The following is a 17,944-nucleotide window of genomic DNA, read 5'->3' as shown; positions in this document are numbered from 1 at the left end:
CATTAGAATAACTAGCCACAGAAGTCCAATGTCGCGACTGTTCGTGTGACTAACATCTAGTTTGCCACGCCCTTACAGCGTCACTAGCGGTACTAGAAGTGTCAAATAAATTTTGTTTACCAAAACAAAAGATTCTCTACAAGATGGACGCTTCAAACAATCAATTAATAAAATTAATATCATCAATAAAATCGAATAGGAAAAGTGACTACAGCGCCATTGAAGTTCTAGTGTATTTCTATTCTTTTTACCGAGATTGGCACCGCCGAGCGCTCAGCAAACTCGTTTTCCAACAGGATCTCAGCAATCGTGTTGTTTGTTTGCTGAGTTTCAGAAAATGTTTTGCCGAAATTCAGCTAACAAGCGTTATTTTTTACCGAGATTCAGTATAAATATTTACTGAGACACGGCGGTGCCGGCGTTTGCCGAGCTCATCTTTTAGTGTGTGCCATTCATGAGGATCCGAGGTAGACGAAGTGGCCCCGTTTATCGTAACACTTCTACCTAGGTTTGCCATGTTGGCCTACCGTGGGAGTGGAAGTTCAACGTGGGCGTTAGCTCGTATTTAGGTACTCCCTGCTTTACTGACGTAGTCATTTCTTCTGCTACCTTGGTCCTCCATGTCTGCGCTCTCCACCTTTGGATCACCTCACGTCCGTTCGTCAAGAGGATTTCGTCCTTATCCATGCATTCGGCATGAAGCCATTACAAGTGGTAGTCGAAATACGCGTATCTCTCAAAGGATAAGCAATTAGGGCGGAATTAAAAGGTACGAAACTGATTACACTCATTCGAAGAGGGTAGTCTGCTTAGAGAGGGTTCGAAAAGTCGGTACAATACCATTGCGGCATGTTTTGAGCTTCTGATAGAACTTCCGCGTTTCTTGAGTACGACACAGTTCCATTTCTTCGCACTCCGCTTCTTCCAAGCGGCGTTTTTTACGAAAGAAACGAGTCTACTGTTTTTGTTGCAGCATGCGATGCGCGCGGGCGGCACCATTTCGGGTTAGCTGTCACGTTTTCGATCGATTTCCCGTATTCGACCGACCAAATAGTGAAACGGACGATAGTGTTACGCCATCCGAAAAAAAAACCCTAATTAATCCACCTAGCGGTGACGGCGCCTTTCTCGTGCCTTCGAAACCCTATTTCGACAAAACTCAAGTAACATGTTGATGAATATCGCACTTTCATACGATTAACAAAAATCCATTTCATGACAACAGAAATTATATCGTTTATCTGGCTTTTGATGTTTGATCCTTAAATTCTTGAAAAAGTCGCAATCTTGAACTGTCAGCCGCCATTTTGGATTCAAGTTCGCCATCTTGGATATTTTAGACTCCAGACTACATCCCCATACAAGATATACCCATATTGAAGGGTTGAACTCCTCAAACAGCTGCCTTTTTCAATATTCCGGGCGCCATTTTCAACATATCAAATAGGGTGGGGCGGGGCAAGATGGGTCAGTGCCATTTTCGGGCGCATTACTCATGTTTTGATTATGTTAATAATTTTGTTAGATGACCAGCATGAATATACAAAAGTTTGGAGCATTGATTGAAAAAATATTCACTCTCATTGGAAATAAAAAGTAAAATGGTTCTTGGCCATTTTTCTTATGCGATACATTCCATATAATCTCCATATAAACGGCCGCGGGGCAAGATGGGTCACCTTCAATTTTGAACGTATTTTTGGAGCATTCAAAAGTTGTTTATTTTTTATTACAAGACTATCTCATAAATGACTTCAATCAAGAGGAATGAACGCTCAAAATTATAACATAAAATTATGATAATTTGTTAGTGAAAACATCGATTTTCAAGTCGTCTTAGGACCACTCAAATCGTAAAGTTTTTTATATTCCGAATAAATTTATAAAATGTTTACTAGTAGCTCTTGTTTACTCAGTATGGATATGGAGCATATATGAATGTGGAACAAATCTTATATTTTGACGTTTTTCGTTGAGAAAATGTGAATTACTTAAAAGGTGACCCATCTTGCCCCGCCTTTTTTTCACGGCGCAAAATCGATCACTTTTTAAAACTGCTTCTTTAACATCATATTTTGTATTTAATGAACTTTTTATCGACTTTTAGCATAGCTAACTAGTGTATTAAAGAGTAGCGGACGAATACAAACCAATACGATTTGTATTTACAAAGTTATGATGATCGATCCTTAGGTGACCCATCTTGCCCCGCCCCACCCTACATGATTTTAGAGCTTAAACTTCCATTAAACAGCCAGATGCTACAAAAATCGCAGCAGTTTGATGTGTCGCATCATCAGCTTGGTTCAGTTCTATATAAGTACGACCAGTTCTACCCGTGCTGGTCCGGTTCGCTGAAATAGCCATAACTTCGGAACGCCTCGACCGACTCGAAGCATTTTCAATAGCAAACAATGCGGTAAAATTCCGGTTCGATTCGAGCTATAATCCGAAAAATCGACCAATGGGAAGTACCTTAAAGTGAGTTAACTAATTTTGCGCACAGACATACATACGTACACACAAACAGACATCATCTCAATTCGTCGAACTGAGTTGATTGGTATATGTGACTTGTCCCTCCGAGCCTTCTATCGGAAATCCATTTTTTGAGTGAACATATACAGGGGATACTCAAAATAACTTGGACAGGTAAAATTTTCACTTTTCAAAAAATGTTCAACTAGCTGTAACTTTTCGAAAAGGACATCAAATATCCTCAAATGTTTACTGTAAGTTCATCAACTAGTTGTGTATCAGTGGTCAATCTTTGGTACAAATTCTTTGTACTTAATAGTATACATTATACAGAGCAATAACTTTTTAATGATATCTGTTAGTAATGGGTGGAAGCCAGGGTACTCGTGGCAGCTCGAGGTTAGAAGGTCACATTTTGAGAGATGGACAGGGTAAGGATTGGGCCAAAGCTTTCACTGCTGCTCATCCGGGGGCAGGGGGGCAGCGAAAGCCATTATCTCCGTTTTTTTTATCTATATTAACGAGATTTTTAGCCTTTGGCTAGTTCATCTCGGGACCCACGCTTTACTTCCCTTCCGAAGGAAGAACTCACATTTTGCGAGTTTGTCGGGAGTGGGATCCGATCCCAGGTCCTCGGCGTGATAGTCAAGTGTTCTAACCATCACACCAGGTCCGCTCCACACGTCCAAAATTGTTTGTGCTGTGTAAATTGATGCATTACACAATTTCTTACTGATTTATTTGCTATCTCCGCGTTGTCGTGTAATTTCGAACGATTGCACGCTAAAATTTTGATAACCCTTTGCTAGTTTTACACGTTTTACTTAAGTAATAACTTATGGTAATGACTAATTCGCAAATGTCGTGCACATCCCAGATCTGTCAGAGTGCCCAAAAGTGTCAATTTCCCAAACATGTCAAATTCATGTGGACTACGGCTCATCTATTCGTGGTTGACGTCCGCGCTGCCCCGCTGTCCGGGGGTGAATCGCATCTTGCTAGCGTTCGGTGCCTTGTGGTGTTGGTACCAACTTGTTGTGGGACATGGTCTTCCGGATGGCCAGGAACAGCTTGGTAACACAAAGAGGATAAAACAGAGAAAAAAAACTGGAGAAAAAAACACAAGCGAATTAAACTTTTATACCAGCAGAGCGAAGAAAGTCGAAAATACATCCCATATATGTCACATCGCGGGTCCCCAACACATCTCTCACAAGAACAAAGGGTTGTCTACCTCGGGCCTCAAGGGTATTCAAAAGTAGTGCTCTGGAGGCGTCATTATCCGGGCATTGTCAAACTACGTGGTCGATGTGATAACCGGAACCGCACTTGGTACAAAGATTGTCGAGCGCAAGATTTATTCTATACAAATGTGCGCCTAGCGAGTAATGGTTGGACATAAGTCTTGACATCACGCGTATGAAGTCTCGACCTACACCCAAACCGTAATGCCACGCTCGCAAAGAAACATTAGGAATAATAGAATGTAACCACCGTCCCAGTTGGCCATCTCGCCAATCATTTTGCCAACTTTGAAGAGAAGTCTTGCGAACAAAATGGAAAAAATCATCATGTGAAACTCTTCTATCATAGATTCGTGTGCGCCCACCTTTGGGTTCGCCTTCTCATTGCCATAAATTGAGCAATGTGAGGGGACCCATACAAAGGTAATCTTGTATGATCTTTCGACCAGTGCACCCATCTGCTCCCTTATTTTTGTAAGAAAGTAAGATGGATGCTTTACAGGTTTCATCGACCGGAGTGCCTCAATCGAACTAAGGCTATCCGAGAAGATGAAGAAATGGTCTACGGGCATGTTGGGACTAGTGGATCCATTTATGCGAGACGCATCAGTGGAGAATCTTTTGAAGGAATTGACATTTTGCTACTTTTCGTTGAAAACGCGTGGAATAGACAGTGTTGGTAAACTCACACTCAAAGCGCACTCATGAGCCGCTCCTGCGTGAGCAAACTCGCGCGCGATTCTGAATCATTTTCTCACGCGCGTGATTTTCACGCAAAATCTCGCTCTCACCAGTCAAGCGCCGAAATCTCGTTCGCTTGTAAAACGAATCAAAATTAATTTAAACGGCTATCAATGTTGTTGTATGCTAGATTTGCTTTTGTTCTGTCATACAACAATAAGAACACCAAGAAATAAAGCAATGAGTAAAATCACGAGTCAACTCATGCATGATTTTTTCGGCGGTGAGTTTGGCGAGTCAAGAATCGCGCGAGAAACAACTCAACCATGAGATTTGAGAATTTGAGTTTTTACCAACACTGGGAATAGATATACACCGAAGTTGATTTGATATTCCCTGAACAGCTTGTTTCATGGACAGATCGTATTTAACAACTTGGTAGGCTTATGTCAGACGACATGTAGAACGAGATAGATTCTCATGAATTTTGACTGAGTGTGCAGGCTGAGCATTTTTTCGAAGTTTTCAATAACAAGTTTCACTCCACATTTTATAAGTACCCAAGCAGAGGAAAAAAGCTCAATAATAGCATATTTTGATATGGAGAACAAAAAGTGATATTTGTTTGTTTGAGATAAGAGGTGAAGGTACTGAAAATAATATCTCAATTTTACTCCTGGAATATCATCATCATAGCACATTTAGCTCTTGGTAAGATCTAACCAATAGCAGTGAGCTATTTGATTTTTCTTCAAATATCATATTTTGCTATTGGTTAGATGGTTCAAGAACAAATTTTTGCTATTATTTTCAGTACTTTTACCTCCTATCTCAAACAAACCAATATCACAATTTGATCGTCAGTACTTGAACTCTGCCCGGGTAACCTTAGTGAGAGCTCCCAGAAGCGGTTCTGGAGAGGTTTCACCCCAGCCAGGACCTCTAGGCTCGCATTATGCGTTGAGTGCATACAGCCGAGGACAATACACAAACAACGGTACTGAATTCGTTCCAACTTTATTAGGTGGCAGTTTGCTGCTGAGAGGAAACAGAAAGAGCCATACTCGAGAACAGAGAAAATAGTCGTTTGTAAAGTTTTATAAGGTCTTCCGGGTGAGCACCCTACCATGTTGCGGTAATTGTACGTAGAAAATTGATCCTTTGCTGACATTTTTGCACCAAATACTTAGTTTGGGTACCCCAAGTGCCTTTCGAATCAAACCAGACCCCAAGGTATTTCGAAGCTAAAGACTGGTCGATTTCTGTTCCCAAAAGACTAAGTTTCAATTGGGCTGGATTTCTAGAAAAAAACAACCAATTGAGTTTTTTGCGGAGCAAACTCGATCCCCAAACCTATTGCCCAACCGGACAGATTATTTAGAGAATTTTGCAATGGTCTTTGCAAGATTTCTGCATGTGGGCCTTTTAGAGAAACCACAGCATCATCTGCAAGTTGTCTTAGCGTGCATTATTCTTCCAAGCAATTACACTAGTTTACAAAATAAAACGAAAGTCGTGAACTTCTGTCAACGACCAAAATTTTTGAAGCACAATTTAGTACTGATTTCGAAACCTTGCGTCAAAAATTTTTAAGTAGAGCACTTTTTGAGTTTTAGCTCAATATCGAGTTTTACAACTTTTAAAAATATGGAATTTACTAAAATTTTAATATTTTGCGTTTTGTTCAACAAATTTCAAATCTTTTTCCATTAATTAAAAGCTGAATACAAGACCATTCGATCATTTGAATGCAGGTTTTTCGTCAGATTGATAAAATTCTAAATATTTTGTCGAGTTTTAGGGACGATCTCCCTCAATTTTAGCCAAATTTCCAAAAATATATGAAGAAATGTATTTTTTTCAATAAGAAAAAAACAATCTAAAAATTCTTTCTCAACGTTTATTTGACATATCATATGTAGACGAGTTACAATAAAAAATTCAGCTTAATCGGAGTATTGATTACGGAGAATGAGATGCGTGAAGTGATCGACTTTGCTTAAAAATAGAACAAAAATCGATTTCAAATCATCAACCTTGTATGGAAAGTCGAAAAAAATTCCGCTCTACTGTAATTTTTTTCCTTCGCGTTTTCGAACTCAGGGCATGATTCTACACCAAAAATGATCATCACCTTACCGAGTTCAAAAATGCTGTAAACTAGTGTTATCAATGTCTTTCACGTAAAAATTATAAAGCAAGGGACTTAAACATGAGCCTTGGGGTAGGCCCATGTAGCTAACTCTGGAAGTTGTCAGTTGTCCGAGATTGAAACTCATATGTTTTTCTGACAACAAATCATACAAGAAATTATTTAAAATTCCTGGAGGTCCACTATTGTGCAGTTTTTCTGACAATATGCCTATGGAAACTGAGTCAAAGGCGCCCTTAATAACCAAGAAAACTGAAGCCAATTGCTCCTTTTCCGCAAAGGCCAGTTGAATATCTGATGAAAGCAACGCTAGACAATCGTTTGTTCCTTTACCTTTGCGAAACCCGAATTGTGTATTTGAAGGCAAGTTATTCGATTCGACCCAATGATCGAGTCGTGAGAGGATCATTTTTCCAACAATTTCTTTAAACATGATAACATAGCAATTGGGCGGTATGAATTATGATCAGACGCTGGTTTACCAGGCTTCTGAATAGCTATTACTTTGGCCTGTCTTCATTCATGCGGAACGATGTTGTTCTCCATGAATGAATTGAACAGGTCTAGTAATCGTCTTTTTGTGATATCTGGGAGATTCTTCAGAAGATTGAACTTTATCATATCGCGTCTCGGAGCTGAATTGTTTGATGAAAGAAGAGCCATAGAGAACTCCAGCATGGAGAATGGTCTGTCCAGAGAACCGTCTCTTGAGGGTGTTTCCCAAGAAGGCGGTCTAACTGGAACGGAGTCTGGGCAGACCTTTTTTGCGAAGTTAAATATCCAACGGTTGGAGTATTCGTCACTCTCATTAGAAGATGAGCGGTTTCGCATGTTGCGAGTTACTCTCCAAAGCGTTGTCATCAAAGTTTCTCTTGAGAGACCCTCTATGAAATGCCGCCAATAACTACGCACTACGCCTCTTCGCTTTTTGCAGGCTCTTCAGCTGTCTTTCGAACTTTGCGTACTCTTGATAAAGATCTGAAGTACCATGCCTACGAAAAGTTTTGAAAGCATCAGATATTTTAAGATACAACTGGGTGCAACCATCATCCCAGCCTAGTGTGGCTGGTCTTCTTTTGAAGGTTGCACTTGGAACACGTCTTTTTTTTTGTGATTCTAATGCACTCTTGTAAATCAGTTCAGACAGGAATCGATACTTATCCAAAGATGGGAGGGGATTGAATGATTCAACTCCAAAGGCTGCCGGTGCTGCAAATGTTTGCCAATCAATATTCCTAGTGAGGTCAAAAGGAACCTGAATTGGCTCGTCTGACCTTTCACTATTATTTTTGATGGTGGTTATAATGGGCAAGTGATCACTGCCATGAGGATCTTCGATCACCTTCCACGAGCAAACGAATGATAGTGAACTTGATCCCAGTGATAGGTCAAGACGACTTTCTTTGTCGTCGAATGCAATACGTGTCACTTCACCTGTATTCAAAACGTTCAAGGTGAAATCGTCGCACAAATCATAGAAAATAGCCGCATGGCATTTTGTTCACCCGTTGACTAATAGATGACAAAGAAATTTATGTTTCAATTATCTATGCTTAAGGTAATGCGGGAGGTCGTGTTATTTTTGATACCTTCCCTCTTTTTCAACAATTCGCCTCGCCATGTTTGAGATGGAAATTTTCGCATTAAAATTTACCGGGGAGATGATTCCAAGATGCCGTAAAGTTTGCCTACGTTGTTTATGAACGGCCTTTCATTACTGCGGGTAACGGGTTCCGGTACGATTCCCGGTCAGTCCAAGAACTTTTCGTGATGGAAATTTCCTCGACTTCCTTGGGCATAGCGTGTCACACGATATAAATACACATGTAAAGTGGTCATTGAGAAGCCGTCTTTGGCTAAATTCGCACTTTACTCCAAGATGAAGAAGAAGATGGTGCCTCAAAACGATTACGATCGAGCTTATGAAATTATTACTGATGTCATTTAATTATTATTCATGACAAGCATCAGATGCCCTGCTAAAAAAGTTAACAGCACCGGTTATGTTTGAAAGTTTAAATGGAAACAAAAATAATGATTGATGAGTCCAGCAACTAGTTGGTTCCATTGTAGTTTGACTACCCCCCCATAAATAATCACGAGCCGTAAACAAAAACAAATGATGTCATGTGATTCAGTGATGCATGTAATAATGCTTTAAAGATTGTGCATATGAGTTGAACGCAGAACACTAGATTTTAATCTCGGGGCAAGTCCAAGGGGTTAACATTATATTTATAAAACATGGCAAACGACAACCCTCCGTAATGTAGATGTTTTTTTATTTAACTTAAATTATCATAATCCAATGAAGCCAACAAATGAAGTTACAGTCGTCTATATACTACATTCAATTACATTGTTGATGGAGCCTAAGATATGCTGTACCACCACCACCGATCGACCACATTCCATCTACGTATCAAAGAACAGGTGGGTTGTTCACTAGACCGGCCCAAATATAAAAATGTCGGAAAATTCTACGGGGCACCCTCTAGAATCGTGCCTTTGGATGAGAAGAACAATCTGTGAAAGATTCAGCTCAATCGGTTGAAAAATGAGCTGGCGCAAATGAGTTGAAGGTTTGTATGGGATGATCAGTCCAAATATATGGGAAATTGGATGACCTCCAGTCTCTCATACAGCACGCCGGTTTGGCGAGTTTGATTGGGCTCAGAATTGAAAGAATAACAATTGATACCCTAATGAACAACTTTGTAGAAGACCATATCATGATAAAATTTGATTTTGTTGCGGTTTTAGCCAAAGAAACCAGGATGAGGACATCTTCCCCCGTTAACTCTCGGTTGTTATATGCAGCACGTGTTGGTCGGCCATAGCTTGCGCGCTGCATCATAGGCAGCTATGTAATTCTACATTGTCTCGATACTTACCCACATGCGTGAGCAATGGAAATGAAGGACAACATAGCCGCCTATGATGTAGTGAGCAGGTTTCGAACGGCAAACACGTGCTGCATGTAACAACTGAGAGTAAACGGGGGAAGATGTCCTAATCCCGGTTTCGTTGGCTAAAACCGCAACTAAATTAAGTTTTATCATGATATGGTGTTCTACAAAGTTGTTCATTAGGGTATCAACTGCCATTCTTTCAATTCTGAGTCAAATCGAACTCGCCAAACCGGCGTGCAGTATGAGAGACTGGAGGTCATCCAATTTCCCATATATTTGGACTGAACATCCCATACAAACCTTCAACTCATTTGCGCCAGCTCATTTTTTAACCGATTGAGCTGAATCTTTCACAGATTGTTCTTCTCATCCAAAGGCACGATTCTAGAGGGTGCCCCGTGAATTTTGAGAACTTTTTTTTCGCTTCATACAAATGTGGGCCGGTCTATTGTTCACCCACGACTACCCCAACGCCTACCATCGTCGCCTTTAGTTTCGTCAACTATACTGGTTCAGAAAGAATACATCTAGATAGCTACACAATCAACCCCTACATATAATGAAGCGCTTTCCCTTTGAACACTTCAGACGAGCGGACTCGCCGCAACTCATGAATGAAGATCATCGTTCCTGGTCCCTCATATGCCGCATACACATACAAACTAGAACGCCTCAACCATGTAGGTACGACGCAACCTCTCCGTCCCGATGAACCCCGCCGACCATCTGACTGGCGACGACGTCTTGAACGTCGCGCGTAGTACTTCCATCTGTCAATCAGGCCCCAGAGTCGTTGTCGCCGTCGTCGTCGCCATCATTTTTGGCGGAATATAGTTTGTTTATACATCGCGGGAAGATATAAATAAAGCAAAAGAGGCCGAAAGAAAATGAAAACGGAAAATACTTTTAGAAATAACAACCACAATATCAACAACAGCCCCAAGCATTAGGAGATTTATATTGTGCGCCAATTGCCTGCCCACCTTCTGAATCTCCGCCGGCAGTTTCTTCGGTGTGTTCGAAGGTGGTGGGTGGGATCATCCTTATTTTTCTGAATGGCTTTCAAGAAGCCAGAAGGAACGATCCCGATCAACAGTGTGTGGCGTTAGCGGGACAAAAATGCCGAACTTTCGTTGTATGACGTAAATCGGACGAATTTTTAATTGAGTTTTCCATAAATGAGCCTTGGGATTAAAAATATTTCTCGGCTTTGCGCCTGTCTTCTTTATTTAGAAATTCCACAAATTCGCGGCAAAAACATTGCCACTTCGGGCGCGATGATCATGATGGATGATGATGGTGCTGATGATGATACTGAGGCGACGCGACGACAAAGATCACGGTGTGCGGTGGTGGTGGCATCTCGGGAAAACGACGACAGTGCAGATCGACGAGGTGGAAAGGGGAAAAACCTTTGGGTGGGTGGATTTTCCTTCTTTCGTCGTAAGGTGTCGCATTTGGAGATATATGTATATGAAGTCGTTGTTGAGGGGGAAGCATGGGTGAACCCCGCGAGGATTGCAGAGGGGATTTATTTTTAGGGGACCAAATTTGTGAGAAATGCGATTTTCCGCGGTAGAAAAATAAACCAGTGACTTTGAATGGAACTTATACGATGTGCTGCAAAAACATTATATTTAAAAATGAATCAAGATGTCTTTCCTGAAAAAAAAAAAACTTGGAATACCGGGAATTACCAGTAAATTTACCTTCACCTGTAAATTCTTTGGGAGTTCTAGTGTCGACAAATCGTCCGCAGACAAACAGTCTCACTCTACTCATCGTTCCATTTATAAACGGATAGTTTGAACATCCTATAGTTTGCAAATCGCGCCCTCAAGGCGCTCGCATCGTTTTGCTGGTCTCATTTTTTGTTTTCTTACTACCGCCATCTAGTTAGCGATTTGCGAAATACAACATGATTAGCATTAGACGATTTAGTTTTCGTGATGAGATTTTAATCACTATTTATTCCAAGTGACGCGTATGTTTTTTTACGATCATGCAATCTGAAAATACAACAGATGACTCTGTTTTGGAATAGTATTAAAATCGAAGTTTCTTGGCAAGGTAAGCATTGCAAACAAAACAAATTATGCTACCCACAATACGTGTGTATGTATGTATGTATGTAGGTAGCCACCATCCTAGCTTGAGTCTTGCTCTGCATGCAGTTCCACTCAACAGTAAAGATCAATTTCATTACCACACTGACTTCAACATACCGCTGTATGAAGGGCCAAAAGGGGGTGTGGCGGACCCGTAAGTAGAGACACTTACGCGAAATCCGCGGGTTTCAGAGAATCTCCTTCCAACAGTATGATCCAACAGGGTGAATATTACTTGTCAAGCTTTCTACGGGATGCTGATCGGGATTGATCTCCGTGGAATTTTACTAATTTATGTGGGTTGGCTCTTTTCGGTGACATAAGAAAAAAGCAGCATAATTCGCGTTACGCGTTTCGGCTTATTACTCTTCAGCCCTCTTCAGACGCCTAAAACATTTATTGAAACATTACAATTTTCTTAATTAAGTTAACACATACAAAACGTTTATACAATACACTTACAACATGCTGAATGTGACCATCAGCTCGGTCTGTCACAGATAAACTAAATCAAATTTTCCCAGACCTCCCAATAAATCTTACACCCTATTCGACACCCATTCTGTTCGGTTCGTTTTCGACGTCATTCGTTCTCTCTCTCGTTCGAGCTCGGGTTTCTCCACGTAGTCGGGCCAATAGTCCATTGTACGTCGTGTTGAAATTCCCGCACTCTCGCTGGAGATTTACCGTCTGCTGTTCGCCTAGCTTTTTAATATGGAACACCTCCGCGATCATCCTGGTATCTGGGTGTTCGATTCGTTCCAAAATCGTTGTGCTATCGAAATCGAACACATGCCCTTCCTCGATCGTGTGTACTGCAAGGCCAGATTTGGGGACTCTCTTTTTACTGTCGTTCTTGTGTTCCGCAATTCGTACCTCCAGCATTCGTTTAGTTTGCCCGATGTACACCTTCCCGTCTTCGGCTCCACACGGTATGGAGTACACCACATTCGTCTGCTTGCCTGGTGGTATCGGATCCTTCATCTTACTGAACACTAACTTTTTTATTTTGTTTTGCGGTCGGGAAGCCAGGATCACGTTGTGTTTTTGCAGGATTTTTCTCAGCTTCTCGTTCAGACATGGTATGTAGGGGGCGGATGCATATTTTTGGGGTTGGTCTGACGTCGTTCTTTCTTCCATTGTGTTGTAGTGTTTGTGAACTCGTTTTTTCCTCACTCTGTTTACAAACCAGGTCGGATAGTTGTTTTTCCGCAGAATCCTTGTGGCTTGATCGAGTGCTTCCTGACGTTTTTCTCCGCAGGTCAGCTTGATCGCTCGATCAATTAGGGCTATCGCGGTATTTTCCTTGTGTTGGAATGGACTTTTCGAGTTAAAGTCCAGGTACCTGCCATCCGTTTGTTTGGGGAGCCATGCCGTTGTTATTTTGTCAGCCTCCCGTTCGAGCATCATATCCAGGAATTTTATTTTCCCATCCTTCTCGTACTCCACTGTAAATTGCAGTCTTTCGTGGAAGCTGTTGAATGTATCCACGATCGTTTCGATGTGCTCTCTCCTGGCTACACACAAACAGTCGTCGACGTACCTTCTATACACCTTCATGTGTATTTGTTTTGTCTCCAGATTGCTTATGCTCTCCTGTTCCAGCTTTTCCATTACGACATTGGCGATGACCGGTGATAGTGGCGATCCCATTGGAACTCCGAACGTTTGTGCGTATACCGTCCCTCGGTACACGAAAAAGGTTGACTCCAGAACTACCTTTACTGCTTCGATGAAGCTTTCCTTGTCTATGTTCGTGTGTTGTTCGATTTCGGTCCACCTTTCCTCCAGACATCGTAGCGCGTAGTCGACTGGCACGTTTGTGTAAAGAGATACGACGTCTGGAGACAAAACAAATACACATGAAGGTGTATAGAAGGTACGTCGACGACTGTTTGTGTGTAGCCAGGAGAGAGCACATCGAAACGATCGTGGATACATTCAACAGCTTCCACGAAAGACTGCAATTTACAGTGGAGTACGAGAAGGATGGGAAAATTAAATTCCTGGATATGATGCTCGAACGGGAGGCTGACAAAATAACAACGGCATGGCTCCCCAAACAAACGGATGGCAGGTACCTGGACTTTAACTCGAAAAGTCCATTCCAACACAAGGAAAATACCGCGATAGCCCTAATTGATCGAGCGATCAAGCTGTCCTGCGGAGAAAAACGTCAGGAAGCACTCGATCAAGCCACAAGGATTCTGCGGAAAAACAACTATCCGACCTGGTTTGTAAACAGAGTGAGGAAAAAACGAGTTCACAAACACTACAACACAATGGAAGAAAGAACGACGTCAGACCAACCCCAAAAATATGCATCCGCCCCCTACATACCATGTCTGAACGAGAAGCTGAGAAAAATCCTGCAAAAACACAACGTGATCCTGGCTTCCCGACCGCAAAACAAAATAAAAAAGTTAGTGTTCAGTAAGATGAAGGATCCGATACCACCAGGCAAGCAGACGAATGTGGTGTACTCCATACCGTGTGGAGCCGAAGACGGGAAGGTGTACATCGGGCAAACTAAACGAATGCTGGAGGTACGAATTGCGGAACACAAGAACGACAGTAAAAAGAGAGTCCCCAAATCTGGCCTTGCAGTACACACGATCGAGGAAGGGCATGTGTTCGATTTCGATAGCACAACGATTTTGGAACGAATCGAACACCCAGATACCAGGATGATCGCGGAGGTGTTCCATATTAAAAAGCTAGGCGAACAGCAGACGGTAAATCTCCAGCGAGAGTGCGGGAATTTCAACACGACGTACAATGGACTATTGGCCCGACTACGTGGAGAAACCCGAGCTCGAACGAGAGAGAGAACGAATGACGTCGAAAACGAACCGAACAGAATGGGTGTCGAATAGGGTGTAAGATTTATTGGGAGGTCTGGGAAAATTTGATTTAGTTTATCTGTGACAGACCGAGCTGATGGTCACATTCAGCATGTTGTAAGTGTATTGTATAAACGTTTTGTATGTGTTAACTTAATTAAGAAAATTGTAATGTTTCAATAAATGTTTTAGGCGTCTGAAGAGGGCTGAAGAGTAGTAAGCCGAAACGCGTAACGCGAATTATGCTGCTTTTTTCTTATGTCACCGAAAAGAGCCAACCCACATAAATTAGTTTTCTACGGGATGGTTTGTCACAAGAAGGGCGCGTCAAATCCATTGCAACTGTTGGGATAGAAGAACCCATCTACAAGGATGTTATAGTTACTTCTCACCACACACCGGCTGGCAATCCACTCCGTCGTACAGTTTCAACTTCAATGATGCCCTGATGCACCCTCCAAATCATTCTTTCTTTGGCAAAGTTGTGGCCCCTATTCCACTTTACAATTCGTTGTTTGACACCAAACTTCTAACTCGTATCGTTTTCTTGCAATTTCGATTTAAATGTGCCGCACAGTGCGCAAAAAAGTGCTTACCTTGACAGTTGCAAATGTATGACCTGAAATGCGATGACTCTTTTTTTGTATAGTAGTAAAATCGAAGTTTCAAGGTAAGGTAAGGTAAGCATTGCAAACAAAACAAATTATGCTACCCACAATTCGTGTGTGACGATAAAACCCCAAATTTATCTACCTCGTTGCGATGGGGAATACATTTCAACTAAATTCAACTAATACTTCAATAAATACCAAACGTGCTTTTATTCGTTTTAATAGATTCCATGCTAATGTGTCCCATTTACGATTTTCAATATCCAATTTATCTTTAACATATTATGATGATGTTGATGTTTTTTCTTTCATGAACTTGCAGTGAAAGTTTCAGAATGTAACCGAGAGTACCAGAGACGAAAAATTGAATACAAACGATGGTATCGTCTCGCCACCAAGCTGTCAGCGCCGGAAACTAAATGCTATAAAGGTTTTTGTCCACACATTTAGCTGCTGGCGCCAATTGGAAGCATTCAATGAAAAGTAAACCGATTTTACCCTATAGATTGCTTGCGCATGATAATATTTAATAAGCAGTTTACGCTTTTTAGTGAATCCCCCAGCTATTTCTTTTGATATATTGTTTTTTCTTTCATCACGCTCTCACTGTGCATCATCGATCCAATAACACTGGCATAACCTAAACGGTTAACATGACTGCTAGACCTTTTTTCAATTTCAATTGTGCAGGATCGTTTCAGGAGTGTTCCAGGGGGTTTGAAGGGGTCCTAAGGGCGGGCCCATGGGGCCTCAAGGGATTTCATGAGCGTATTCATGCGATTCCAAGGGGTTTTAGAGGCGTTCCAGAGGTGCTCCAAGGGGCTTTATGGAGCTTCGGGGGGTTTTATGGGCGTTTCAAGGGTGTTCCAAGGGGTTTTATGAAAGTTCCAGGGATCTTCAGGGAGTTTTATGAGTGTTTCAGAGGTTTCATGGGCGTTTCATGTGGTTTCAGGGAGTTTTACAGGCCGGTTGAAAAACAGCAAATCCGCTGGAGCTGATCAACTACCAAGCGAATTTCTAAAATACGGTGAAAAGGCACTGGTGAGAGCACTACTGGGTCATTACCAAAATTTGGGAGGAGGAAGTATTACAGGAGGAATGGATGGCAGGTATCGTGTATCCTATCTACAAAAAGGACGACAAGTTGGATTGCGGGAACTATCGCGCGATCATACTTCTGAGCGCTGTCCACAAGATACTCTCTCAAATTGCCACCGTCTATCATCGATTGCAAGCGAGTTCGCGGGACAAAATCAGGCTGGATTCATTGGTGAACGCGCCACAATGGACCATATGTTCGCCATCCGCCAGGTGTTGCAGCAATGCCGCGAATACAACGTGCCCACACACTACTTTTTCGTCGATTCCAAATCGGCGTATGATACAATTGATCGAGAACAGCTATGGCAGATTATGCACGAATACGGATTCCCGAATAAACTAATGATAATGATCAAGGCGACGATGGATCGAGTGATGTGCGTAGTTCGAGTATCAGTGACACTCTCGAACCTCTTCGAATCTCGCAGAGGGTTACGGAAAGGTGATGGCCTTTCGTGCTTGCTGTTCAACATAATTTTAGGGTGCAATAAGAAGAGCGGGGATAAACACGAGTTCAACGATTTTCACGAAATCCGTACAGCTGATCGGTTTCGCTGATGATATTGATATTATTGCTCGTAAATTTGAGACGATGGCGGAAGCGTACATCCGACTAAAGAGTGAAGTCAAGCGAATCGGATTAGTCATTAATGTGTCGAAGACAAAGAACATGATGACAAAGGGCTCCAGGGAAGAATCACCGCGCCCGCCACCCCGAATCGACGGTGATGAAATCGAGGCGGTTGAAGAATTCATGTACTTGGGCTCACTGATGACCGCCGACAACGACACCAGCAGAGAAATTCAGAGGTGCATTGTGGCAGGAAATCGTTCTTACTTTGGACTCCGCAGAACTCTACGATCGAATAAAGTTCGCCGTAACACGAAGGTAACTATCTACAAAACGCTGATTAGACCGGTCGTCCTCTATCAACCCCTCCGTAACTTGACAGATGAGCTCAGTTTCGCGTACCTACTTGCAAATCGCAGATGTCGCTACTGTTCGTAAACAACGGGTCCATCCTTCACTGACGCAACAATTTTTGTCCATGCGAAAACATCTTTTTGTATCGTGGTGAGTGGAAGCCAACAAGAGGCTAGCGTTTCGTATCAAAAGGACGTATTCAACAGAAGCGCAAAAACTAATGTTCATTAAATTGAAATTATTTTGATTTTTCTTTTTTATTTGTTGTAAGAATTGTAATAAAAGCACATGTTTAAACGGTCTTCCATATTAATTGGTGACTGCGCATGCTAGGCCAAACTCGAAAAAAACATCAACAAATGATTATTTTTAACTTTCATTTTGGCTTTGCCACCAGATATGTAGCTGTAAAATATTAGCATAAGTAACCTTATTTATTACTAACTGGTGCTTGATAACCGCACTAGAAGAAAACATGAGTTTCTTATCAATTTATGAATGCCGACTGTTTTGCCTTTACCCGATTTATATAGATATAATTTTCGCTTTTAGTAAACAAAATTCATCATGCCGCACTTAATTTGTATTTATCTTCCACAAAAAAGCGGAAACAACAAATTAAGGTTTCTGTTTAATGTTTTAATATTTTTTATGCAATTCAGTATCATAATTTCTATTTTATACTACTCATTTCAGTATCATAATGACCTACTTTTCCGTACCGGTTCATTATGCAACTGAAATGAGTTGCATAATGAGAAATAGTTGCATAATGTTCATTATGCAACTCATTTGAGTTGCATAATGAACATTATGCAACTCAAATGAGTTGTATAATGAAAAAATCATTGCATAAAATTTTGTATGGAACTCGTTGCAAAACTCGATT

At 41.5% G+C, this 17,944-nt stretch overlaps 3 protein-coding genes across 10 annotated transcripts in view; 2 read left to right on the top strand and 1 right to left on the bottom strand.

The window, feature by feature from the left end:
* Window positions 1-17,944, top strand: part of LOC109408777 (beclin-1-like protein B) — a 111,577-nt gene that overhangs the window by 55,421 nt on the left and 38,212 nt on the right. The window lies entirely within an intron of this gene.
* On the bottom strand, window positions 12,122-13,228 carry LOC134290896 (uncharacterized). The gene has a single exon (XM_062858120.1). It carries the CDS (start codon window positions 13,226-13,228, stop codon window positions 12,122-12,124), a length of 1,107 nt encoding a protein of 368 aa, XP_062714104.1.
* On the top strand, window positions 13,438-14,451 carry LOC134290895 (uncharacterized). Its single transcript, XM_062858119.1, has one exon. It carries the CDS (start codon window positions 13,438-13,440, stop codon window positions 14,449-14,451), a length of 1,014 nt encoding a protein of 337 aa, XP_062714103.1.

This window comes from Aedes albopictus, chromosome 3, assembly GCF_035046485.1.
Source record: "Aedes albopictus strain Foshan chromosome 3, AalbF5, whole genome shotgun sequence".
NCBI classification, from domain to species: Eukaryota; Metazoa; Arthropoda; class Insecta; order Diptera; family Culicidae; genus Aedes; species Aedes albopictus.
Note: the sequence above shows the minus strand (reverse complement) of the source record. Positions and strands in the feature narration are given on the sequence as shown.